At 37.1% G+C, this 26,128-nt stretch overlaps 1 protein-coding gene across 1 annotated transcript in view; it reads left to right on the top strand.

Moving 5' to 3' along the window:
• LYST (lysosomal trafficking regulator) overlaps positions 1-26,128 on the top strand; it is a 179,699-nt gene that overhangs the window by 48,732 nt on the left and 104,839 nt on the right. The window contains exons 4-14 of the mRNA XM_055425763.2: positions 1,636-1,726; positions 3,604-5,683; positions 7,090-8,113; positions 9,612-9,773; positions 11,486-11,639; positions 14,535-14,761; positions 15,251-15,317; positions 20,488-20,597; positions 22,301-22,718; positions 23,976-24,120; positions 25,479-25,652. Coding sequence (XP_055281738.2) covers positions 1,636-1,726; positions 3,604-5,683; positions 7,090-8,113; positions 9,612-9,773; positions 11,486-11,639; positions 14,535-14,761; positions 15,251-15,317; positions 20,488-20,597; positions 22,301-22,718; positions 23,976-24,120; positions 25,479-25,652 — 4,652 coding nt within the window. The remainder of the gene's footprint in view (positions 1-1,635; positions 1,727-3,603; positions 5,684-7,089; positions 8,114-9,611; positions 9,774-11,485; positions 11,640-14,534; positions 14,762-15,250; positions 15,318-20,487; positions 20,598-22,300; positions 22,719-23,975; positions 24,121-25,478; positions 25,653-26,128) is intronic.

Raw genomic sequence — 26,128 nt, 5'->3', positions numbered from 1 at the left:
TTTGTAATTGGATTTGCATCCTCATCACTCCATCAAAACTGTGTTTGTTAAGGTCACCAGTGACCCAGTACTTTCTAAGTGCTTTCCTACCATCATCTTACACAATTAAAGATCAACAACTCTTGACCTGGTTAACTTTTCTTTCTTTTCTGAACTACTCCCTTCCCTTGATATTTCTTGTTCTGCTTCTCTTTGGAGATAGTTAACATATCAGTCTCCTTCGTAGTCTGCTCTTCAGCACCACCATCGCGGTTCTTTCAGTGTTGTTCTCCAGAACTGCATTCTGGGAAGTCTGCCCCTCTCCTCCTGCATACTCTCCTAGGAAATTTCACCCATGTCCTTGACCTCTGCTTGGATGACACCCCAATTATTTGCATCTTTTTCTTAAGTTCCGGTCATGTATATTCAGCTGTTTACTAAAAAGCTGAGTCCATTTGGAGATCCAGCAGACATCTCAAACTCAGTATATCTAAAACGTGAATCCATCATCTTTACCTCAGCCTAACACACTGCTAAATGTCCTGTCTTGGTGACTGTGTTATCACTTGTTACCTAGTGGCCTAAATCAGAAACTTTCAAATTCTTTTGGATCTTTCTATTTTCTCCCTCCCATATGCCCCATAGATAATCAGCTGCAAATCATTTCATTTCTCCCTTACAGTTTCTCAAATATGTCTCCTTCTTTTCAATTTTACTGTCTGAGGCTTCAGGTAATTATTATCTCTTGTCTGTATTACTGTTTTCCTGCCTCTAACTCTGATTAGTCCCTTCCCCTCCCCACCAGTTCTGTTGTCTATATAGTGGCAAATCTGATTATGTCACCCTGACCCACTCTGACCCCCTGCCCACAGATTGACATGAGGAATTTACACTTGATTTGTCACTAATTCCTCGACCACCCGCGTCCCAAGTTTCCCAGGTGTATCACTTCCACACCTCTGATAATAATTGCTCCTTTTTCTGAACTCCTAAACTGAATGCCTGTGCCACACTTGGGTATGTACACATGCTGCGTGCCTTCTGCTCTTTAACTGTTTTGTGTGTATGTGTTCTATGGACCAAATGAGGGGACCTTCTCCAGGGCTTGGACCATATCCTCCAGAAAGGGTAAGACAGTAAATGCTATGGACCTAGTGTGCAGTCAATAAATATTTATTGGATGACCTTCACTAATAAGTCTGTCTCTTTTTACATATACTATTGTATTAATAATGTCCATTTCTCTTTTTGAAAATTGTGTTTTCTGAGTTTTAAATTTAACTGCATGAAGCCTTTATGTTTTTCTAGTAATTTTTGTTATTGGTTTGCTAATTAATAGGGCTTAACTTTTCATTTGCACCTAGCAAATTTATCTTTTTGTAAGTGAGGAATTCTTACCATGTGCATGGTGGTAATAGCTACTTTCAGAAAAAGCAGCAAAAATGTGCTAAATACCGTCAAATCCTCTTACATTCTTCTATCCTTGGGAAGGTTTATAAATTGCAAAATATCACAGCTTTAATTGGATTTAAGATAGGGTAATTTGATTCTTCCTCCTCAAGAAGCGGGATTTTTTTTAACTTAAAAGATAAGGTATTAGGAATTACTGTGTTTCATGACCTCAGAGCATGAAGGATTCTTTTATTTCTAATACAGGCATTGACATGCAGAGAAGAACTCCTTACCCTTCTTCTGTCACTCCTTCCATTGGTGTGGAAGATACCTGTTCAAGAAGAAAAGGCAGCAGGTATGTTTCTTCTTTGTCATATCACTTGTGTTATCAAAATTCTATTGCGGAAAAACTTGCATTGAAAGGTTACTTCTGCTGTGATGGTTGATAGCAGCTCAAAATCAAAGCAGTATATATTAGTGTGATATTAATATGAAAAAAATTTTAGGCAGATACCTTTTTATTTCTTCTAAAAATGTAAAAACGATAGAGAATTCCTTGAACGTAATGATGATTAGAAAATAGATGAAGAAGCAGAACACTTAGCGAAAGGAGTAAATCTGTATGTGCAGCCTAACATTTAAAAATGGAGAATGAAAAGTTTGAAGAAATTAAAGATTCTCTGCTTAAAGACTGCTTTCCATTACCAGTACTCTATCAGTGACTTTTGCCATTTAGTTTTTCTAATGTTGCCTTTAAAGGATAAATTTGAAGTAATGTTTTGTGTTAGGACTAGACAGGTTTATTACACTTAAGGTCACATATTTTTAATTCTGATTCAGAAAAAAAAATATGTATATCATATTAAGTACATGAAACTTAGTTTAAATGTTTCAGTAGAGGGATTAACAGTTTTCCCTCTTGACCATTTCTGGAACATGCAGACTGTGAGGTGTTTAAGGATCTCTCAGGTTGAAAGAAAAAAAAAACTCTTGTATTTTAATGCCATATATGCTTTGGCCACCTCATGCGACGAGTTGACTCACTGGAAAAGACTCTGATGCTGGGAAAGGTTGGGGGCGGGAGGAGAAGGGGACGACGGAGAATGAGATGGCTGGATGGCATCACCGACTCTGTGGACATGAGTTTGAGTGAACTCCGGGAGTTGGTGATGGACAGGGAGGCCTGGCGTGCTGTGATTCATGGGGTCGCAGAGAGTCGGACACGACTGAGCGACTGAACTGAACTGATGCATTTTTAATGTATTTCTGATATGAAGCTCTCTTTTAAGGGATTTATCTAAGGTCTTGTAATAATATTATCCTGCTTATTTTGTTTTTTCACTGACTCTGCTCTTATTTTCTTCTGAATTTATAGAACTCACAAGTTGTTAATCACTTAAGAAATCTAATTTGTGTTCTTTTGGTGAAGTTGTCTTCATTGCCTGCATCTTTTGCATATGTGGAATTTGTCAGACTCCTTTTAATCCCCTCTCCCTTAAAGCACAAGTTTTTTATTTAGATTTTTATTTATTCATTCTAAATTATAACTGTACCTTTTGTATTATTGCAAAGGAAAAGCCCAATGTCATTATCTTTTTAATTAGTATGGAGAGTTTATTCTTTTCTCTAAGATATAGGTCTTGAGTGATGACCACACAGCAGCCCTAGGTTCTAGGCACTGAGGGTGAAACAGCAATATCTGCATCTGTGCCAAGTTCCTTGCGTAGCACATGCAGTAAATATTGTGAATGAATAATCCTTTGAACTCAGTCTTGGAAAACATTTGTATCTATTGTATGATTTTGAAATAATTTTGGGAGATCTTAAGGTTCCTGAGTTATATCAGAGCTATAAACTAAATACTATTTTGGGGATATAGTATACCTCTGTGTCTTAATTAATGGTGTTATTAGAGGAGATTTGTAAAGTGGTAAGAATAGTAATGCTAAATATCAGAATTGCTTTCCTAACTCTGTTCTCCTTGTTTTCAAAATCAATTTGTATTCTTTGATTCAGAGCCACTTGGTATTCAGTATGAGCAGGATAAGGAAATGAAGTGATGTGGGAAGGAAGGGGAGTAGAGACATACCAAAAAGCTAAAGGAAGTCAGCCCCAATAAAAATATACTGAGGACAGCCTCATAAAGTTGAGAAGTAAGAGGGTAATCACCTATGCATATTGAGGCTTAAAACATATTAAGGTATTCTAAATTTTCTTTCTTCATTTTGTCAGACTTTAATCTACCATTCTCAGCTGGTATAATCCTGACCAAAGAAAAGAACTCAAGTTCTCAAAGATCTACTCAGGAAAAATTATATTTAGATGGACATGCCCCGGCTGGTCAGGTTTCTACAAAAGTAAATGTTTTTCGAAAAAGCAGGCGACAGCGTAAAACTACCCATCGTTATTCTGTAAGAGATGCAAGAAAGACGCAGCTCTCCACCACCGATTCAGAAGCCAATTCAGATGACAAAAATATAGTAATGACTAAATACAGAAGGTCCCATGTGCTGCAGCATTTTGTAAAACACTGTCCTAAGGAAGACCACCTTACAGCTAAGCTTAACCACTTATCAACCAAAGAGCAGATGACTCCTGACACCATGGCTTTGGAAAATTCCAGGGAAATGATTCCAAGACAGGAGTCAAATACTGACATTTTTAGTCAACCAGCTGCCTTGTCTACCATCAGTCACATGAACAATTCTCCATTTGACTTATGTCATGTTTTGTTATCTTTATTAGAGAAAGTTTGTAAGTTTGACATTACCTTGAATCATAATTCTGCTCTCGCAGCCAGTGTAGTGCCCACACTGACTGAATTCCTAGCGGGTTTTGGGGACTGCTGTAGTCTCAGTGACAATTTGGAGGGTCAGGTGGTTTCTGCAGGTTGGACTGAAGAACCAGTGGCTTTGATTCAACGGATGCTTTTCCGAACAATACTGCATCTGATGTCAGTAGATATTAGTACGGCAGAGGTGATGCCAGAAAGTCTCAGAAAAAATTTAACAGAATTGCTTAGAGCAGCTTTAAAAATTAGAACTTGCCTAGAAAAGCAACCTGACCCTTTTGCCCCAAGACAGAAGAAAACACTACAAGAGGTTCAGGAAGATTTTGTGTTTTCCAAGTATCGTCATAGAGTGCTTCTTTTACCTGAGCTGCTGGAGGGAGTTCTGCAGATCCTGATCTGCTGTCTTCACAGTGCAGCTTCAAATCCTTTCTTCTTCAGTCAAGCCATGGATCTGGTCCAGGAATTCATTCAGCATCACGGATTTCGTTTATTTGAAACAGCAGTTCTTCAAATGGAATGGCTGGTTGTAAGAGATGGGGTTCCTCCCGAGGCCTCAGGACATTTGAAAGCCCTCATCAGTAATGTCATGAAAATAATGAGCACTGTCAAAAAAGTGAAGTCAGAGCAGCTGCATCATTCAGTGTGTACAAGAAAAAGGCATAGACGTTGCGAATATTCCCACTTCATGCATCACCATAGAGACCTCTCAGGTCTGTTGGTCTCAGCTTTTAAAAACCAGGTTTCCAAAAACCCGTTTGAAGAGACAGCAGATGGAGACGTGTATTACCCTGAGCGGTGCTGTTGCATCGCTGTGTGTGCTCACCAGTGTTTACGCTTACTGCAGCAGGCTTCCTTGAGCAGCACGTGTGTCCAGATCCTCTCAGGGGTTCAGAACATCGGCATATGCTGTTGTATGGATCCCAAATCTGTCATTGTTCCTCTCCTCCATGCTTTTAAATTGCCAGCACTGAAAAGCTGTCAGCAGCATATACTGAATATTCTTAACAAACTGATTTTGGATCAGTTAGGAGGAGCTGAGATACCACAGAAAACTAAAAAAGCAGCTTGCAACATCTGTACTGTTGACTCAGATCAACTAGCCACATTCGAGGAGACCCTGCAGGGAAATTCATGCGATGCTGAACCTTCCTCAGGTTTGTCTAGTCCATCCTACAGATTTCAAGGGATCCTGCCCAGCCGTGGATCAGAAGACTTGTTGTGGAAATGGGATGCCTTAGAGGCTTATCAGAATTTTGTTTTCGAAGAGGACAGATTACAGAGTGTACAGATTGCAAATCACATTTGCAGTTTGATGCAGAAAGGCAATGTTGTTGTTCAGTGGAAACTGTATAACTGCATATTTAATCCTGTGCTGCAAAGAGGAGTTGAATTAGCACATCATTGTCAACAGCTTAACATTACTTCAGCTCAGACTCGTGTATGTAGCCATCATAACCAGTGTTTGACCCAGGAAGTGCTTCAGATTTATTTAAAAACTCTGCCTACCCTGCTTAAATCAAGGTTTGTTATATATGTGTGTAGATATTTTTTATCATTGTTGAAAAATCATATTCAAAGATGTTTGAATATTATTTATTCTTTCCTAGGATTTAATTTTAGTTTAACAACAGAAAAAGTTCCCATCCCATGTCAGATTCTCTTTAACATTTATTTATTTGTTTGTTTTACTGGGGTGTTTATAGAAAAGAGGACAGAGCCATTGATTTTAATTTCTCTGAAAAAAATGTAAAGTTTTAAATATATATTTAAAATGGATAAAACGCAGATACCCAACAGCAGGGGCAAAGTTAAATCAACTACATTATATTTACTGGATGTAATATTATTAGCCAAAAATAAGCTAGGATCTATTGGGACATGAGAAAATGCTTATAATATTTTATCAGTAGCATACACAAAATAATTATTTACAGCTATGTAAAATATATACAGTACATAAAGTGTGTATGTGCGTGATAATTATCTATCAAAACAGTGAAATTAATGGAATTATTATTTTTTGAATACCATATTTACATTTATTACCTGTATGTAGAAAAACTGGAAAATACAGGTAAGCAAAATGAAGAAAATTAAGATACTTAGAATCCCACCAGTGAGTTTTACAGATTTTGTGATTGTCAACTCTCATACTTAAAAAATAATTTTGTAAATGAAGCTTGCTTCAGATAGGTAGTTGGCCTTTGAAATTAATGTGTATACCATTTTTAAAACTTACAATAAAGTATAACATATCTGTGATAATTATTTTCACAACCATTAAAAAAAATCCTGACATTCTGATATTGTTTAAATAGAATGGTCTTTGATCTGAAAGCTTTATAACTCTGTGGCGTATTTGTGGACAGCCTGGATCTTTGCTGAGCTGATTTATACTAAAATTATTACTTAGATTCCAGTGATCCAGACTCGTGAGTTTTACCTGAGACAGAGCTGAAAAACTTCAGATCTGTAGTTTAGTTCTTTCCGTTGATGACATACAGATTTAAAATAAACAAAAGTCCTGAGTAAACCACAAACTAGCCAAGTGAATGGACACGCAAAGGCCTCCCTACTTTCAGAGTGTCCATCTCAAATATGGAGGTGATTGTGGAATGGAGAATTTATATAGAGAAATTTGCCGTTTGGGGAAAAATATTCTTCCCTGAATTGCTTCGTTTCACTTGAGAGGCATGTAATCTGTTCTTTTCAAATGCTACTGGAATTATATATGCAGTGTTTGAAGAAGGATGTAAAAGTAGTTAGAAAGCAACTTGAAATCCTGGTCATATCTAACTAAGGACTTCAGCCAGATAATTGATAAAGTTGAAATAGGTAGTGTTTAGTATATGCAACAATGACATGTTTAAATAGTGTATGAATGATGTGCCTGTATGTAAATCTTTTGTACTTTTTTTCTCTCACAGGGTAATAAGAGATTTGTTTTTAAGTTGTAATGGAGTAAACCAAATAATTGAATTAAATTACTTAGATGGTATCCGAAATCACTCACTAAAAGCATTTGAAACTCTGATAATCAGCCTAGGGGAACAACAGAAAGATTCTTCAATTCCAGGTATTGATGGGATAGACCTTGAACAGAAGGAGTTGTCATCTTTAAATGTCAGTACTTTGTATGACCAGCAAGCTTATTCAGATTCTCAGAGTCTTAGTAAATTTTATGCCCGGCTCAAAGATGCTTATCCAAAGAAACGGAAGTCTGTCGTGCAGGATGTTCATATCAACACAATTAACCTCTTCCTCTGTATGGCATTCTTGTGTGTAAGTAAAGAGGCAGAATCTGACAGAGAATCAGCCAATGATTCAGAAGATACTTCTGGCTATGACAGTACAGCGAGCGAGCCTTTGCAACACATGCTGCCATGTTTCTCTCGAGAGAGCCTCATCCTGCCCTCTCCCAACCACATGCACCAAGCAGCTGACATTTGGTCCATGTGTTGTTGGATCTACATGTTAAGTCCCATTTTCCAGAAACAGTTTTATAGGTTTGGTGGTTTCCAAGTATGCCATAAATTAATATTTATGGTAATACAGGAACTGTTCCGAAATCCTGAAGAGGAGCAAGGGAGAAAGGAAGGAGATAGAAACATGAGTGAAAATCAAGGTTTAAACAGAATTTCTCAATCTGAGATCACTGTGAAGGAAGATTTATTATCTTTGACTGTAAAAAGTGACCCCACACCAGCAGAACTGAGTAGTCTGAAAAAGAGTGCTGACAGTTTAGGTAAATTAGAGTCAGAGCATCTTTCTTCCATAAATGTGGAACAAATTTCAGCTGTGGAAGCTGTTCCTGAGGAAACAAAAATCTTCATGAGTCAAGAAAGTGAAACCTCACTTCAGGGCATACGACTTTTGGAAGCCCTTCTGGCCATTTGTCTTCATGGCACTAGAGCTAGTCAGCAAAAGATGGAGTTGGAGTTACCCAATCAGGTAAGAACTTATCTTTAATCTAACCATTGTGTAATGTAAATTTTTTTAAAGTTCTAATGTAATGCTATTGTCATTTTGTTTTTCCAAAGATTCTGAGTTTTGAGGTGCTCCTGTATGCTTAGCACAGTACCAGGTACTGTGGTGGACACAGAGGAGTACATGACCCCGTTCTTGCCCTCGAGAAGCTTAGGGTTTAGTTTGGAATACAGAACCCATGTGACAAAATTTACCAACCCTGAAAGGCATTAAATACACATTAAATGTCAGCTGTCAGATGAGTAATAATGGGTAAGTAAGTAAGTAACTGTTAGTCACTCAGTCGTGCCCAACTCTTTGCAACCCCATGGACTGCAGGCCACCAGGCTCCTCTGTCCATTAGATTTTCCAGGCAAGGATACTGGAGTGGGTTGCCATTTCCTTCTCCAGCTATTGTATTTCAAAGTCCACACTCGACAGTCTTGGTGTGGTTCTGTTTGGTGCCCTGCTCATACCTTGCCAAGCTGATCCACCCGTGCACTATCTGCTGCAGATGTGGAACTACATCTGCACCCATCTCCCAAGGTGTGGGGTGCTGAGAGTGAGTGACTTATGGGTATGGTTCTGGGAGTGGGGACAGTCTCTGTGGTGCAGTTCAGGCTCCAGAGCTTCCCATGGAATTGGGCTGGGGGTGACACATTTATTCTGAAACCACAGCTTTGCCTGGATTATTCCTCCAGCATATTCTGCCTTCCTCATGCCTTTACAAATTTCCCAAGAGCACATCTCAGCCAAAAAGGAATGCTTAGTTTTAGGCCCTGCTTCTAAGGAAATTTCAAATATGGCAGATCCCTTCTTTTCTTCCTGCGTGCTGTCACTTCAGTCACATCCAACTCTTTGTGACCCCATGGACTGTAGCCCACCAGGCTCCTCTGTCCGTGGATTTTCCAGGCAACAATACTGGAGTGGGTTGCCATTTCCTACTCCATCATATCTTGTCTGTGTGTATCTGTGTCTCCCACTGGACAGAGTTAAGGGAGAAGTCAATTTCCTATCCATCCTTATGGCTTCTTCCCCTACTAGAAGAACAAGCAGTGAGAGTTCCCTTCCAGGACAGATAGGAAGGAGTAAAGGAGGGAGGAAGAGAAAATAATTAGAATACAAGTGCTTCTTGGAGTCTTAAGGAATCACTAAGGAATTAGTAAAATCTAGAAATGGTTAATGAAAATCTTGAATTTCAAGTAATCATTTTTTCCCTGATACAATTAATTTATGATATATTGAAATTCAAAAGCAAATAAGATGAGTAAAGCATTGGATAAATTAAAATATTATTCTTAATTGTAACAGGAGGATATTTGTATAAGCACTGGATATTTATAGTCATTTTAATTTCATATCAACTGCAAATAAATGGGCTAGCTTTTACTTACATAAATATTAATTTATCATTTGTTTTCTCACTGTTTATTTTTTTTCTTAAAGCATGTTGATATTCTTAGTTTCTTTGCTTTTACCTTAGAACTTGTCTGTGGAAACTATATTGCTTGAAATGAGGGATCATCTTTCCAAGTCAAAGGTGATGGAAACAGAATTAGCAAAGCCTTTATTTGATGCCCTGCTTCGAGTTGCACTGGGGAATCATTCAGCAGATTTTGAGCACGATGATGCTGTGACTGAGAAGGTATGAATAACATACAGTTGTGTTGTTGTTGTTTGGGTGTGACTGGCAGAGGCAGAAGTATGTGGGTTCAGAGTGCGACACTGTGACGTGGTTAGAACGTACGGGCCAGGATTTGGTCAGGTGAGTTCAACGGGTTCTGTCTCCATCCTCTGGGATGGATTGTATTTACATCTCATAAAACACAGGAGAGCGGTGTGACATGCTTTTCTTCATCTAATCCGGAAATTTACCGAGAATTGCTTCCAATAAGATGGAAAGTATTATTTGATGTCTCATATATAACTGATAGTTTATTAAGTAATAATGCAGGGATAGTGATGACTCAGCTGTCTTCATTGTCTTATTTGATTCTATAGTGATAGTGATATGGTTAATATTTACAGAACTCTCTTCTCACTTTAATTTTAAATCACTCAACATAAAAACGACTGGTCCTTGCATAGAAAGAAGTCATAGTTTTTTAGTTGTTCATGTTAACTTCATTTTCTAAGAGAATTATTTTAATTTTTTCCATGAAACTGATATATACATACATAGTTAATTTACCTCTCCTTTCATGTTTCTTTTACCTTTGTTTACCTTTATCTTTTTTTATCTTATTTTTAAAATTTATTTATTTTAATTGAAGGCTAATTGCTTTACATTATTGTATTGGTTTTGCCATACATTGACATGAATCTGCCCCAGGTGTCCATGTGTTCCCCGTCTTGAACCCCCCTCCCACGTCCCTCCCCATCCCAACCCTCTGGTTCAGCCCAGTACACCTTTGTGTAACTTCTTTTTCAGTTCCTTGGTCCAGACATATTGGCATTTTATAATCTTCTGCCATAATAGTTTACATTACTGTTTGTCATAACATAAAAACTTACTAAAATAACTACTAATGTCATAATCATATTACTGAATCAATTGGTTAACTGGAAAATGTTAAAATACCTACCTAAAATGTCAGAATACCTATGTAGGTTAAAATATCTACCTACCTATTTAAAAAAAAAAAGATTATTCTTCTTTTTTAAATGTTACAATGATAAAGTACTCTGAGCTTCTTTGTGTTTTTTTAAAGTGAAGATATTATTAGCATTTGTATAAGGAAAGGAAAATTTCATGCCACATGATGCTGCACAGGGAGTTAATGCTGGAAAATTTCATGCCACATGATACTGCACAGGGAGTTAATGCTGGAACTCTTTGATTTCAGAGATGCTTATATGTAGACAATTGCATTCTGAAATCTTAAAATCAGTTTGTTTGAAAATTTTTCATGTCTTTAGTTATCTAATTAATGAAACACTTTATAAAAACCTTTGGAAAAATCTTTTCTTGAGCAAATATGTAAATATAATATGTATTTATTTGCATTAAGTTGTAAGAACTATAATTCCACCTCATTGTGGTTTTTAGTCATCTCCTCTTATATAACTAGAATGAAATTTCTTAGACTTACTTTTCAGTAAAACTGAAATGACCTATAGTTTAATTTGTTAGGACACATATTTTTTGAGGTGTTAATCAAGTTGGCTAAGAAATTCTGGAGAATTATGCTGTGTGAATTTCATAATATATAATGGTTAATATCAGTTCCTAAGATTTTTTTTTCTTAAAATACTGACGCTGTCTTCAAAATGACTTTTGAGTAATAAATATCTTATTTAAGAAAAATGAACAAACATTGAAACTTTTGCCTTAATTTAATTATACTGATCTTATAGAGTCATCAGTCTGAAGAAGAACTGTCATCCCAGCCTGGTGATTTTTCAGAAGCTGAGGATTCTCAGTGTTGCAGTTTTAAACTTCTGGTTGAAGAAGAAGGTTATGAAGCAGATAGTGAAAGCAATCCTGAGGACAGTGAAACCTGGGATGATGGTAAAATATCACTGAAGTACTTGTGGCTTCATTTAAAAGTCATATTATTAACTAGCAAATGGTTCTTAATAACATCACATTAGAACTTTTATTGCCTTACGTTTGTAAAGTGTGTTGCATCATTATTTTATTTGATCTTGACAATAAATTCTGGCGTTCGTGTAAGCAGTTTGAAAGTGAAAGTGAAGGTCGCTCAGTTGTGACTGACTCTTAGTGACCCCATGGACTGTACGGTCCATGGAATTCTCCAGGCCAGAATACTGGAGTGGGTAGCCTTTCCTTTCTCCAGAGGAATCTTCCCAACCCAGGGATCGAACCCAGGTCTCCTGCATTGCAGGTGGATTCTTTACCAGCTGAGCTACAACGGAAGCCCAAGAATACTGGAGTGGGTATCCTATCCCTTCTCCAGTGGATCTTCCCAATCCAGGAATCAAACCAGGGTCTCTTGCATTGCAGGCGATTCTTTACCAACTGAGCTATGAGGGAAGCCCCTGTAAGCAGTTTAAGCAGTTTAAATCAATGAAATATATTTTTGTTATCACAAACATTGATGGAGTGCCTAAGAATACAGGGTGGAAGAAGTCTCTGCTTTCATATGTATTCTAGTGGAAAAGATAAGAAATACCAGAAATAAGCGGTATGAAGAAATAAAACAGGGTGATGTGATAGTGACTGGGTAGTCAAAGAAGGCCTCACTGAAGATGTGTTTACATTGAGGCCTTAATAGAAAAGATCTATCCGGCGGACATTGACAGGAAGAGCTTTGAAGGCAGTTTGTTACAAAGATTAAGTAATACAAAGAATACAGACATCTCTTTATGACATCCAGGAATGCTGCAGCATAGGTTTCTTAGTTCACCACAGCCCAGCTTGTCCTTAAGATGGAAATAACATTGCATGTGATCCTTGTTTCCAGGCCTAAAACTTGAATGGAGTAGAATGGAAGGTATGGATTGAATAGAGCCAGGAGATTTCTGGGAGGGCTTCATCTTTTTATTTGCTGGTCTTATGACTGTGCCAATACTGTTAGTCTTCACTAAGTTTGCAGTAGTTATTTTCGTCAATGGCTGTTGTCTCTTTCAAATTGAGTGAATGGGAATAATCAGTGATGTCCTACTTAAAGGGCTTTGATGGAGCCATAGCAGGTTTTTGTTTTTTTTTAAAACCATAAAGAGAGCGAAAAGAACAAAGAAACAGCCACAGATTGAAAGCCTCATACATATATATTCATGTGACTTACTTGATTTGTTAAACAAACTTTTTTCCAACTTTACTGAAAAATAATTGACATACATCACCGTATGTTTAAGGTGGTTTGATTTACATATATTGTGAGAGGATTACCACAGTAGTTTTAGTTAACATTCACTATGTCGTATAGATACGATACAAAGAAAAGAAATAAACATTTTTTCCTTGTGATAAGAACTCTTTTAGTATTTATTCTCTTAACACCTTTCCCGTATATCATACAGCAGTGGTATCTATAGTCACCATGTTGTATGTTACATCCCTGCTGCTGCTGCTGCTAAGTCCCTTCAGTCGTGTCCGACTCTGTGCGACCCCATAGACGGCAACCCACCAGGCTTCCCTGTCCCTGGGATTCGCCAGGCAAGAACACTGGAGTGGGTTGCCATTTTCTTCTCCAATACGTGAAAGTGAAAAGTGAAAGTGAAGTCGCTCAGTCGAGTCCGACTAGTAGCGACCCCATGGACTGTAGCCCACCAGGCTCCTCTGTCCATGGGATTTTCTAGGCAAGAGCACTGGAGTGGCTTGCCATTGCCTTCTCCGATGTTACATCCCTCAGTCAGTTCAGTTCAGTTCAGTTGCTCATTCGTGTCTGACTCTTTGCAACCCCATGAATCACAGCACGCCAGGCCTCCCTGTCCATCACCAACTCCCGGAGTTCACTTAAACTCATGTCCATCGAGTCGGTGATGCCATCCAGCCATCTCACTCTCTGTCGTCCCCTTCTCCTCCCGCCCCCAATCTTTCCCAGCATCAGAGTCTTTTCCAGTGAGTCAACTCTTCGTATGAGGTGGCCAAAGTATTGAAGTTTCAGCTTTAGAATCAGTCCCTCCAATGAACACCCAGGATTGATCTCCTTTAGAATGGACTGGTTGGATCTCCCCTTACTTATCTTATAACTGGAAGTTTATACCTTTTGACCACCTTCTTCCACTTCCCACTCCCCCTTTCCCCCTAAACAGGTTCTTTTGAAAAATATTGCTGTAATAGTCTTATCATAATACAGACATGATTTCATAATGATAGATACCCTCCTATTTGTAAGTTTGCTCACTGGATCTTAAAGAATTTTGGTTCAGGTAGAAATTTATACATTTCTTACCTATATGAACTTTTTTAAAAAGAGTACAGCAGTTTCTTTAAAGAGCATAACAGTTAAATTTTCCAGAATGTAATATTCGGTGAGGCAGTGTCTACATCCCACTGATAAAAAAGACCAAGAATAAAATTCATCCAACCAATAGCCAAACCTGCTGTTTTCACAGAGATATAAGCAAATGAACTACCTTATGATTTAGGTATTTTGGTACCAGAAAGTTTGGGATAGTACTTTTTTCCAGTTGTCTCAAAGAAGTGTGTTAATTATGCATCACATGTCTATAAAAATTACTGTTAATAGTACTTGTGCTTCTAGTGAAGATCAAAATTACTTTTAAGGCTACTCATTTATCATCAAAATATCCATATGACTTGATTATTCAAGATAATTATTGTAGTCAAAAATCAAGTAGTAGGAAAAAATTTTCTGAGCATCTTCTTATAAGTAGTACTTTTGCCACTAGATCTCCTAAGTGATGAATGAGATTTGAAATTTTTTTCAGTGCTTAAGAAAGGAATAAAAATAACCTTTTCTTTTTCTCCTTTTAGGGGTAGACTTAAAGCCTGAAGCAGAAAGTTTCATTGCATCAAGCAGTCCAAATGACTTACTTGAAAACCTCGCTCAAGGGGAAATAATTTATCCTGAGATTTGTACGTTGGAATTAAATTTGCTTTCTACTGGTAAAGCTACACTTGATGTGCTTGCCCATGTATTTGAGAGTTTTTTGAAAATCATCAGACAGAAAGAAAAGAATATTTTTCTACTCTTGCAACAGGTAAAAAATGTATTTAGTTAAATGTGATCAGTATTTATCACACACATGCCCTAATAATTACTCATCTCTTTATTTATATATAACCCAACTTGTCTGAAAATTGAGATGATTACTTACCTTTCATAATACTTTATGGTATATTTTTAGTACAAGTGATAGTCTAAAAATCTTCTGCTTCCATAGTTCTCCAAAGTAGGATAAAAATCAGTGTTGTCATTGGCTAACTATAAGAATCCTAGTGTATTTCTGAGAAAGAGTAATATTTTTTAAGTTGCATTTAATTTTGATATATGGTCATTGTTTTGAAAAATCAGAAAAAACAGTATGAAAAACAAAATGAAAATTATGTATAACCCTACACATTGCATTCTCTCCACTTATTTTAAAATATCTAGATATGTATGTACAGTATACTATCAAGTTACAGATTCTTCATGGTTTCATGAGGTAAGAAATTTAATTTCTTATTTTTTGTTTTTTAATCTTCAGGGAACTGTGAAAAACCTTTTAGGAGGATTCTTGAGTATTTTAACACAGACTAATTCTGATTTTCAAGGTGCGTTGAAACTTTGGTTTTAAACAATAGCTTTGAAATAATTTTGTTATGTGGAGTGAAACGTTGACAGTAATACCTTCCATTGGCATAGTGCCGTTTGGTTTCAGAACTAGCTTTATATGCATCATCTCTCCTGTTTCTCAAACCAATACAGTAGACATAAGTATCTTGAATTTCTAGAGAGGAAAATCTAGATTCCAAGTGATCAAATGAGTTGTTCAGGGTCATGTATTTAGAAGTGGCGTTGCGAGACTGTTCAGTTCAGTTCAGTCGCTCAGTCATTTCCAACTCTTTGTGACCCCATGGACTGCAGCCCGGTTCCCTGTCCATCACCAACTCCCGGAGCTTGCTCAAACTCATATCCATTGAGTTGGAGATGCTATCCAACCATCTTGTCCTCTGTCGCCCCCTTCTCCTCCTGCCTTCAGTCTTTCCCAGCATCAGGGTCTTTTCCAATGAGTCAGCTCTTCACATCAGATGGCCAAAGTATTGGAGCTTCAACGTCAGTCTTTCCAATGACTATTAAGGGTTGAGGATTGACTGGTTTGATCTCCTTGCAGTCCAAGGGACTCTCAAGAGTTTTCTCCAGTATCACAGTTCAAAAGCATCAATTCTTCGGCACTTAGCTTTCTTTATGGTCAAATTCTCAATCCATACATGACCACTGGAAAAACCATACTTTTGACTAGACAGACCTTTGTTGGCAAAGTACTATCTCTGCTTTTTTAATGTGCTCTCTAGGTTTGTCATAACTTTTCTTCCAAGGAGCAAGCGTCTTTTAATTTGATGACCACAGTCACCATCTACAGTGAATTTGGAGCCCAAGAAAATAAAGTCTCTCACTGTTTCTATTCTTCCCCATCTATTTGCCATGAAGTGATAGGATCGGATGCCATGATCTTCGTTTTTCGAATGTTGAGTTTTAGCCAACTTTTTCACTCTCCTCTTTCACTTTCATCAAGAGGCTCTTTACTTCCTCTCTGCTTTCTGCCATAAGGGTGGTGTCATCTGCATGTCTGAGGTTATTGCTGTTTCTTCAGGCAAACTTGATTCCAGCTTGTGGTTCATCCAGCCCGGCATTTCGCATGATATACTCTGCATTTAAGTTAAATAAGCAGGGTAACAAAACACAGCTTTGACGTATTCCTTTTCCAATTTTGAACCAGTCCATTGTTTGATGTCTGGTTCTTGCTGTTGTTTCTTACGAGACTGTAACCCAGTCTAAAGGATTGCTGCTCTGTCAGGTATTACTTGAGTGCCTACTCTCTTCTTTGTACTTTCACAGACATTTGAGAAATTCATAATGAATATATAATATGGCCATATTATATATACTAGATAGAACCCTAGATTTTAGCTGTAGAAACCTAAAGTTTAATTGGAGGATTAAGGCTGACATACACAAAATGCTAATTTGGGCTTGTCACATATTTTCTCATGGTTAAATTCAAGTTATGCATTTTGGGCAGGCGTACCTCAGTGCATCATATCCAGGTTTTCATGACACCTGTATCTTAGTAATGATGATGTTGCCTTTGATCACTTGGTTAAGACAATGTCTTGCAAGGTGCTTCCATTGTTAAGTTACTATTTTCTCTTTATAATTAGTAAGTATCTTGTGGGGAGATAACTTGAGACTATATAAATATCTTACTTTAACCTACTCATTTTAGTATCCATTGATGATTTTTGACTGAAATAATTAATATGGTGGTATTTGTCAAGTAGTAATTTTCTATTTCCATGATTCCTTCATTTCTTAATTGGAATTACACTCTAAGGAAAGCCTTCCTTTCTTCTGCATTTACTTAATTATGGCTATATTTTTATATATTGTGCTGGCACTTAATGGACCTTTTTGATCTGAAGACTTATTTGTATCTTAGCTCTGAGAAATTCTATTCCATTATCTTTTAATAACAGCTTTATTGAGGTATAATTCATGTACTTGAGATATAATTAACATACTATATAGTTCACCCATTTGAAGTATACAGTTTACTGTCTTTTAGTAGATTCAGAATTGTCCATTTTAAGACTTTTCTGTCACCCCAAAAGAAAGTTTTACAGAGAGTTTGAGCCTAGTACAGAAAGTACCTAGGTTAACATTAGTATTTTTGTTATTTCTGCGTCATTGACTATGCCAAAGCCTTTGACTGTGTGGATCACAATAAACTGTGGAACATTCTGAAAGAGATGGGAATACCAGACCACCTGACCTGCCTCTTGAGAAACCTGTATGCAGGTCAGGAAGCAACAGTCAGAACTGCACATGGAATAACAGACTGGTTCCAAATAGGAAAAGGAGTACGTCAAGGTTGTATATTGTCACCCTGCTTATTTAACTTATATGCAGAGTACATCATGAGGAACGCTGGGCTGGAAGAAGCACAAGCTGGAATCAAGATTGCTGGGAGAAATATCAATCACCTCAGATATGCAGATGACACCACCCTTATGGCAGAAAGTGAAGAGGAACTCAAAAGCCTCTTGATGAAAGTGAAAGAGGAGAGGGAAAAGGTTGGCTTGAAGCTCAACATTCAGAAAACAAAGATCATGGCATCTGGTCCCATCATTTCATGGAAAATAGATGGGGAAACAGTGGAAACAGTGTCGGACTTTATTTTTTGGGACTCCAAAATCATTGCAGGTGCTGATTGCAGCCATGAAATTAAAAGACGCTTACTCCTTGGAAGGAAAGTTATGACCAACCTAGATAGCATATTAAAAAGCAGAGACATTACTTTGCCAACCAAGGTCCATCTAGTCAAGACTATGGTTTTTCCCGTGGTCATGTATGGATGTGAGAGTTGGACTGTGAAGAAAGCTGATCTCCGAAGAATTGATGCTTTTGAACTGTGGTGCTGGAGAAGACTCTTGAGAGTCCCTTGGACTGCAAGGAGATCCAACCGGTCCATTTTAAAGGAGATCACTCCTGGGTGTTCATTGAAAGGACTGATGCTAAAGCTGAAACTGCAATACTTTGGCCACCTCATGCGACAAGTTGACTCACTGCAAAAGACTTGATGCTGGGGAGGATTGGGAGTGGGAGGAGAAGGGGACGACAGATAATGAGATGGATGGATGGCATCACCGACTCGATAGACATGAGTTTGAGTGAACTCCGGGAGTTGGTGATGGACAGGGAGGCCTGGCATGCTGTGATTCATGGGGTGGCAAAGAGTCAGACACGACTGAACTGAATGTACCTATATTGTTACATTATTAACTAAAATTCATAGTTTATTCAAATTGCCTTCATATGTACTTAATGTTCTTCTTCTGTTTAAAGATCTTATCCAGGATTTGAATTGCATTTTGTTGTCATACCTCTTTAAGTACCCTCTTGGCTGTGACAGTTTCTTAGACTTTCCCTGTTTAATGACCTTGAGAGTTTTAAGGAGGACTGATCATGATGTCTTCCTACTGGAATTTGTCTGATTTTTTTTTTCATTGTGTATCTCACTGTAGTTTTTATTTGCATTTCCATAATAAGTGATGTTGATCATCTTTTCATGTGCTTGTTAGCCATTTGTATGTCTTCTTTGGAGAAATGTCTATTCAAATCATTTATGCTTTTTAAAAATCAGGGTGTTTCTTTTGTTGTTGTTGAGTATTAGTTATTCTCTGTATGCTCTAGTTATTCTCCATATACTCTGCATAGCAACTCTTCTGCTGCTGTTTTTCCCCTTGGTTAGGCAACTCAGCCAGTCTGCAGACTTTACAGTCATAGTTGGTGGCCCTAATGCGTACATCCTGCCATACATCTCAGCCTTTTGTTGGCAGAATCCATTCAGTTTCTTTAGAGAACAGTTAGCACAAGTTTGGGGCATAACGGGAAATGATGAGTTGTCTGTGCTGCACACTCAGTGTAAGGCAGAGGGGTGCGTGTTCACAAACAAACCTTTTAATAATCCCTGTGCTTGCAGCCTTGTTGTTACTTTCTCCCCAGATTTTAGACAGATTGGCTCTCCATACCTCTGAGAGTCCCTTTGTAATTCAGAGAGATCCTAGGCTGAAGCTTTCTCTTTTATATCTCTATCCTTCCATCTGCAGGAAGTATTTTTAAATCTATCACTTGATGTGCTCCTAGTGCCCACTGTCTCCCCTGCTTTTTTCCTCTTATGGGTTTCTTCCTTTTTGTTATTCTGTAATTTTAGTCCAGTCACTTTGTGATGATAGAGGGATGGGTGTGTGTGTGTGTGTCTAGTCCCCCATTTTGAACTGGAACCTGTTAGTTTTGAACGGAAAAAAAAAATCCACATACACTTTACTTTGATCATATTATTTTCTTACTCTAAAACCTGTAACTGATTCATGTTCAGTTCAGTTCAGTTCAGTTGCTCAATTGTGTCTGACTCTGCGACCCCATGAACCGCAATTTTCTTTCTGTGTCAGTTCATGGCTTCTATAAAATTGCTGAAACAGGACTTCTGTTCTTAGGTTTTATATCAGAATTATTTTGTCATATCCAAAAGGGAGATAATATTTATTTTGTAGGACTTTTTGTTTAGGATCAGCTGAGATAATGCATGTAAATATACTTTGATCACTGTAATATATATGCAGTATATATGCTACAAATATTCTTCATTATTTTACTCTCAAATATTCTATGAATTTGTGTATTATACATGTAATATATATAGCATATGTAATATATATGTTACAAATATTATTTTTATTCTCAAAAGTTCTATGAATTTGTACATTACCAGTTATATTTCATACTAAGCCTCATGATAGAATAAAGTGTTCAAACTAATCTTTAGTGATATTTAAGTGTTTTCATAATTTTTAATATTTCTACTTTTGTTTATATCATCTGATTTTCTCTTTGGAAAGTTATAAATTAAACATTGTCAACATGAGAAGGTAGCGGACTATTTTACAGTGCCTAGCAGCATCAGCTAATTTAAGAAACACTGTATTAGTTTATGCCTCTTTAAACGCCCTTTTTTTACTCTCTTTCAGAAGAGTGGTTTCGTTGTTTTTCGTTTAGTGATATTGCCGTTTCTTCAGCAAATATTTGGATTATTAGGTTAATTATAATCCATTTAAGATGTGACAATAGTGTTGATATTTAATCTCCTTCAGTGAAATTGTTTTTTCAGTTCCTTTAATTATTGTATATTGGCTTTAATTTTTCCCCTCTCTTTCTTTAATTTAGCATGCCAGAGAGTATTGGTGGATCTCTTGGTATCTTTGATGAGTTCAAGAACATGTTCAGAAGAGCTAACCCTTTTTTTGAGAATATTTCTGGAGAAATCTCCTTGTACCGTAAATATGCTATAATTTCACATTTTTTCACTGATGCCTAATAGAATTTTTTTTTTAGAAATCACTAAGCTCCCTCTTTTGATGTGTCAACTCAATATTATTGTGTGTGAAATTCTCAATTATTTTTTTTTAGTTTAATTTTTTTTGCTGTTAATATTGGGTCTTTGCCTGCAGGCTTTTATTTATTTATTTATTTTAATTGGAGGCTAATTACTTTATAATATTGTAGTGGTTTTTGCCATACAAAGTTCTCAATTATTTTATTATTTATACAATTTTAACTATTTCACTTCTGTTTTGGCAAACTAGATATATAATTGGGGTCATAATCCGTTTATGTGATTTCACCCCAAGTTTTTGTGCTTAAGAAATGCTGAATAATTACTAAAGATAATTATGAGTAATGATAACCATTTTGAAGGTTATCATTTTTTTTAGAAAATTATTATTCACTCTTCATTTATCTTCTGTCACTTGTGCGTTGGTGCAACTTAGTGATTTTTTAGACTCTTCTTTGCTGAGAAGCCCATTTTTATAATGAAATCTTGACTCAAAGCTTAAGCATTAAAACAGAAAGCCTTGGCGCTATTTTCTTTGAAGTAGAATTGGAGAATGTTCCTGAGCCCTGCCTGTTTCACCACCCTACCTGAGCCTTATAGACCCTGAACAAGCTCCGTGGAACATGAGGTCAAAAACCACTAGTACAGACAATTGAGAACTTACTATATATTTATGGGATGTTTCTGTTCTATTTTTCCGAATTCATTTATCATAGTAATCGACATTAGATGTTATTTTATGAATGGGTAGGACATTGTACTGGGTTAATCTTTTCTATTTTTTTTACTAGTCTCCTTAGTCGTTGCTTTTCCCTTTAATTAAATACTTGTTTCCTGTCCTCTCTTTTGTACATTCTGTGTTTCAGTTTACAGAAACTTGTAATTATAAATAAATCTAAAAAAGATGAAAAATTTTCATTTGATTAGGGAAAAGGCGTGTCAAATAAGGGGGAAAGTAACTGAGCACTCAATTTTAGGAAGTCAGTCATGCCATAAATACCATTCAGAAACCTAAGGAATTTTCAAGGTCTCTGGTTCTATCCCTCATTTAAAAATAATTGAGAGAAGTAACTGTAGTGCACTTGGAAATAAATACCTTTCTTTGGTAGACATGATTCCCGATACAATCATTGTACTTAATTTCTAATACTTAAAACCAGCTGAGAACTTTTTAGGTTTGAACCTTTTTAAAATCTTCTAAATATAGAACAAATTAACCACAAGAGATTATATGTTTTAAGACTGAAATCTCTTTCATATTTTGAAAAGTGAAAGTGAAGTTGCTCAGTGGTGTCCGACTCTTTGCGACCCCATGGATTGTAGCCTACCATGCTCCTCTGTCCACGGGATTTTCCAGGCAGGAGTGCTGGAGTAGGGTGCCATTTCCTTCTCCAGAGGATCTTCCCAACCCAGGTATTGAACCTGGGTCTCCTGCATTGCAGGCAGATGCTTTACCATCTGAGCCAATATCGTAACACAAAAAAAATAAAAATTTTAATGATATAGTAGGTAGGGAGTTATTTAAATATAAATGCTGATATACATATGTGTACGTTTGTATTTTTGTTTATAACCTGATTTTCAAGATTATTATGTACCCTGTAACATGGCTGTAAAGTTTTGTTTGGTTTTCTCTTCCTTTAGGAAATTCTTCTTCTGGGTATTCTGAAAATTGTTGAAAGTGACATTACTATGAGTCCTTCACAGTATCTAACCTTCCCTTTACTGCATACTCCAAATTTAAGCAATGGTGTTTCATCACAGAAGTGCCCCGGGATTCTCAACAGTAAGGCCTTGGGGCTACTGAGAAGAGCACGAGTGTCACGAAGCAAGAAAGAGGGTGACAGTGAGAGCTTTCCCCAGCAGCTGCTCTCCCCGTGGCACATAGCCCCAGTCCACTTGCCTCTGCTCGGACAGCCACACTTGTCAGAAGGTTTCAGCATCTCCCTGTGGTTTAACGTGGAGTGTATCCATGAACCTGAGAGTACCACAGAAAAAGGAAAGAAGACAAAGAAAAGGAACAAGTCACTGATTTTATTGGACAGTAGTTTTGATGGAACAGGTATGACAACACCTTTGTCTGTGTACTAAGACTTTTCAGACGGCAGTTTGAGTTGAGCACTAGGAACACGGTGATACTCTGATTTGCTGTCCACACGTTCTTCATGGAATGCCTTAGTGATGGTAGGTTCTGATGTACCAAAGCCTGAATGGTCGGACAGCCTTAAACACCATTTTCTTCTGTACTTTTGCCCAGTGTGTGGGGGAGAGGGAGTATGAGGAGGGAGGCAGGTGGACCACCACATACGCAGCTGCTTTGGGATCACCAGCCCCATTTTATGCCTCTGTCGTGGCCCCATTACTGGGTTAGGGTGGCTCCTGATGTTTGAAAAGGAAGGCGTAGAACCCTATAGCCACTTTTCCATCCTTCTCTTACTGTTCCCTGTCTCCTGTCATTCCACCTCCATTTCATCTCCTTTGTCTCTCGTCGTTCAAGCTCTTCTTATGCTGTATCTTACCTCAGTGCCTCTCTCCTAGTTCCTGTCTCACAATGTGTAACCGCATCAGCCAACCTCCGGAATGAGAATAAATTTCATTCCAGGTCTTCCTACAACCTATTGAATCACTCTTTTGTGACTATGAAACTGCTAGGTAGAAAGAACTTGTTCATTAAAAAGCAGTTTATGGTGCTAAGAAAGTGGGCTAATTCTTAGGGTCTGGGGAATGAATGAAATGACTGAGCCAGAGGTTTGGGGATTGTGATTATCGGGAGGTGCTAGCCTCAATAACTCTTCATTCCACAGAGTTTACACACCCCACTGGAGCCTCTATTCAGGACACTAGACCTTCACCAGTATTTGGTTTCTAGGACCATCTTCTACCACTGACCTATAGATAGAAAAGAAAACCTTAATGACACTGTCAAGACTGAAGGGTGGGAAATGTCACCTGGTATCCACAGTTGGAGCTCTGAATCTGCTTTTCCACAGACATATTTCCAAGTTATTAGCATAGCATACTTAGGTATTTTTATGGGTTAGCCTAGGAAGTTGAACTTTTAAGAAATCTTAGCAGATAATTTAATGTGTTGGATAGTTAATAAAAAATTTCTTTTATAAATTGTACATTGAAAGAGCAGAGCAAAATGACCTAATACAGAGAACTCTCCGTGTACATTAGATAGCACCGTCATCAGTAATATCACATGTACGATGTTTAGAGCTATCGGTTCTTAGGTGGCAAAATTCAATTTACATTACTTTTCCACTCAGTTTTTGTCAGATGCTTGATTGATCACCCTAACATCTTATTTTCATAGAGAACAACAGACTGGAAGGTGCAGCATATGTGAATCCTGGTGAAAGGCTCATAGAAGAAGGTTGTATTCATATGATCTCATTGGGATCCAAAGCACTGATCATCCAAGTGTGGGCTGATCCCCACACCGGCACTTTTATCTTTCGGTAATAATTATCCTCAACCCTGCCCCCATGAATAGCTTAGGTATTTAAATAATTTATGTAAAAGACATTAATGTGAAATCTGCTTTAAAGATCATTGTGACAAAATAGAAAACTCTTATTTTAAAAAAAAGGTAGATTCAAACAATATAATCTTTGTAATAATATATAAAATCTGTAATTAAACTCTAAAGTTCACTATACTTACTTAAGTCTTATCTATGGCTGTATTCTATCCGATTGCAGTGATCTTATGGTGCTGTTAACAGGCACCTGTTTTTCATGCAGATTATGTGTTTAATAACCATTATCTCACAGACAGGTTCTCATTGCTGTCTTGTCCTTTTTTCTTGCCTCCTTTGTTAACTGGTATAGATACAAGTCTTTTATTTGTACTGAGTGAGTGTGAATGGTATGAGACTATTTTTATAAATATGTAAAAGTTGGATCATAAAGAAGGTGGCTGAGTGCTGAAGAATTGATGCTTTCGAACTGTGGTGTTGGAGAAGACTCTTGAGGGTCCCTTCAACTGCAGGGAGATCAAACCAGTTAGTCCTAAAGGAATTCAGTCCTGAATATTCATTGGAAGGACTGATGCTGAAGCTGAAGCTCTAATACTTCGGCCACCTGATGCAAAGAGCCAACTCATGGGAAAAGACCCTGATGCTGGGGAGGATTGAAGGTAGAATGAGAAGGAGATAACAGAGGACACGATGGTTGGATGGCATCACCGATTCATTGGACATGAGTTTGCGCAAACTCCGGGAGATGGTGAAGGGCCGGGAAGCCTGGCGTGCTGCAGTTCATGGGGTCACAAAGAGTCAGGCACAACTGAGCAACTGAACAATAATGTTTATTAAAGTTTAAGTAAAATATGTTACTTAGGGGTCTATGTTCAGTAAATGTTATAAAGGTTACTAGGTAGTTTATGTAAATTATATCTTAATTCTCTTAGTAATCCCTCAAAGTAGGTTAGACCAGTGATACATACTGGCATTTAGATATTTGTGTATATGTATTAATTTTTGTATGAAGCAAACATTGCACTACAAAGGCAACGAGTATATAGATAGTAATAATTATTTTTTTGCAAATTGAATCCTGAAGATTATTGCTCAAATTGTTAATACTAGCAAATGAGCCAAATCTATTTTAAAGTTCATGAATTGAGGTTATAGTAATAAAATAATCAAGCAGATTATGATATAAAACAAAGACCTCCTGACTTTTCAAGTTAGTTTAATATTAGAACTGGTTTTAAAATTTTACTTAAATATCTAGATTTATACTTAACTATACATGTTAAAAACTGAGATCAGAAATTTCATGTTTCAGCTTATACGTTTACTCTTTTTGTTCAGTGTCTGCACGGATTCAAACGATGATACAAAAGCTGTGTTGCTAGCACAGGTTGAATCACAGGAGAATATTTTCCTCCTAAGCAAATGGCAGCATTTAGTACTCACCTACTTACAGCAGCCCCAAGGGAAAAAGAATATCCATGGGAAAATCTCCATATGGATCTCTGGACAGAGGTATGAAACACTTTTAGTAAATACTTAATAATCTCTGTTAAAATTTTAAGTTTAATTATTCTGTTACAGCTTCTGAAACAAATTACAAAAAGACTATAGATGAAATTTACTGTATTTTAATAGGAATCTGTCAAGTGAGATATTTTTCTTTTTTATCACTTACATACAAAATTAATTTGCCTTAGAAGTAACCGTTAAAGATTAATATTTGGATCTGGGGGACTATGCACAAATCTGAACATTTAGACATTTATGAATTTAGTCCATCAAGCCCATATATTATAAGATAAATCCATAAGGAATTATTTAAATTACGTGGCTAATAAAGCTAATACCAAAATTAAATCAGAGTTTCAAAAGAAATTAGAATGACTAGAAAAAAATATAAGCCAGTATATCAGGTGATATAGATTAAGATAGAAACCTAGAAATATACCAGGTGATAGGTTTGGTTATAGTACTATTTGACATTTACA

The sequence above is a fragment of the Moschus berezovskii genome, chromosome 12 (assembly GCF_049115385.1).
Source record: "Moschus berezovskii isolate FMDL1 chromosome 12, NW_MosBer_1.0, whole genome shotgun sequence".
NCBI lineage: Eukaryota > Metazoa > Chordata > Mammalia > Artiodactyla > Moschidae > Moschus > Moschus berezovskii.
Note: the sequence above shows the minus strand (reverse complement) of the source record. Positions and strands in the feature narration are given on the sequence as shown.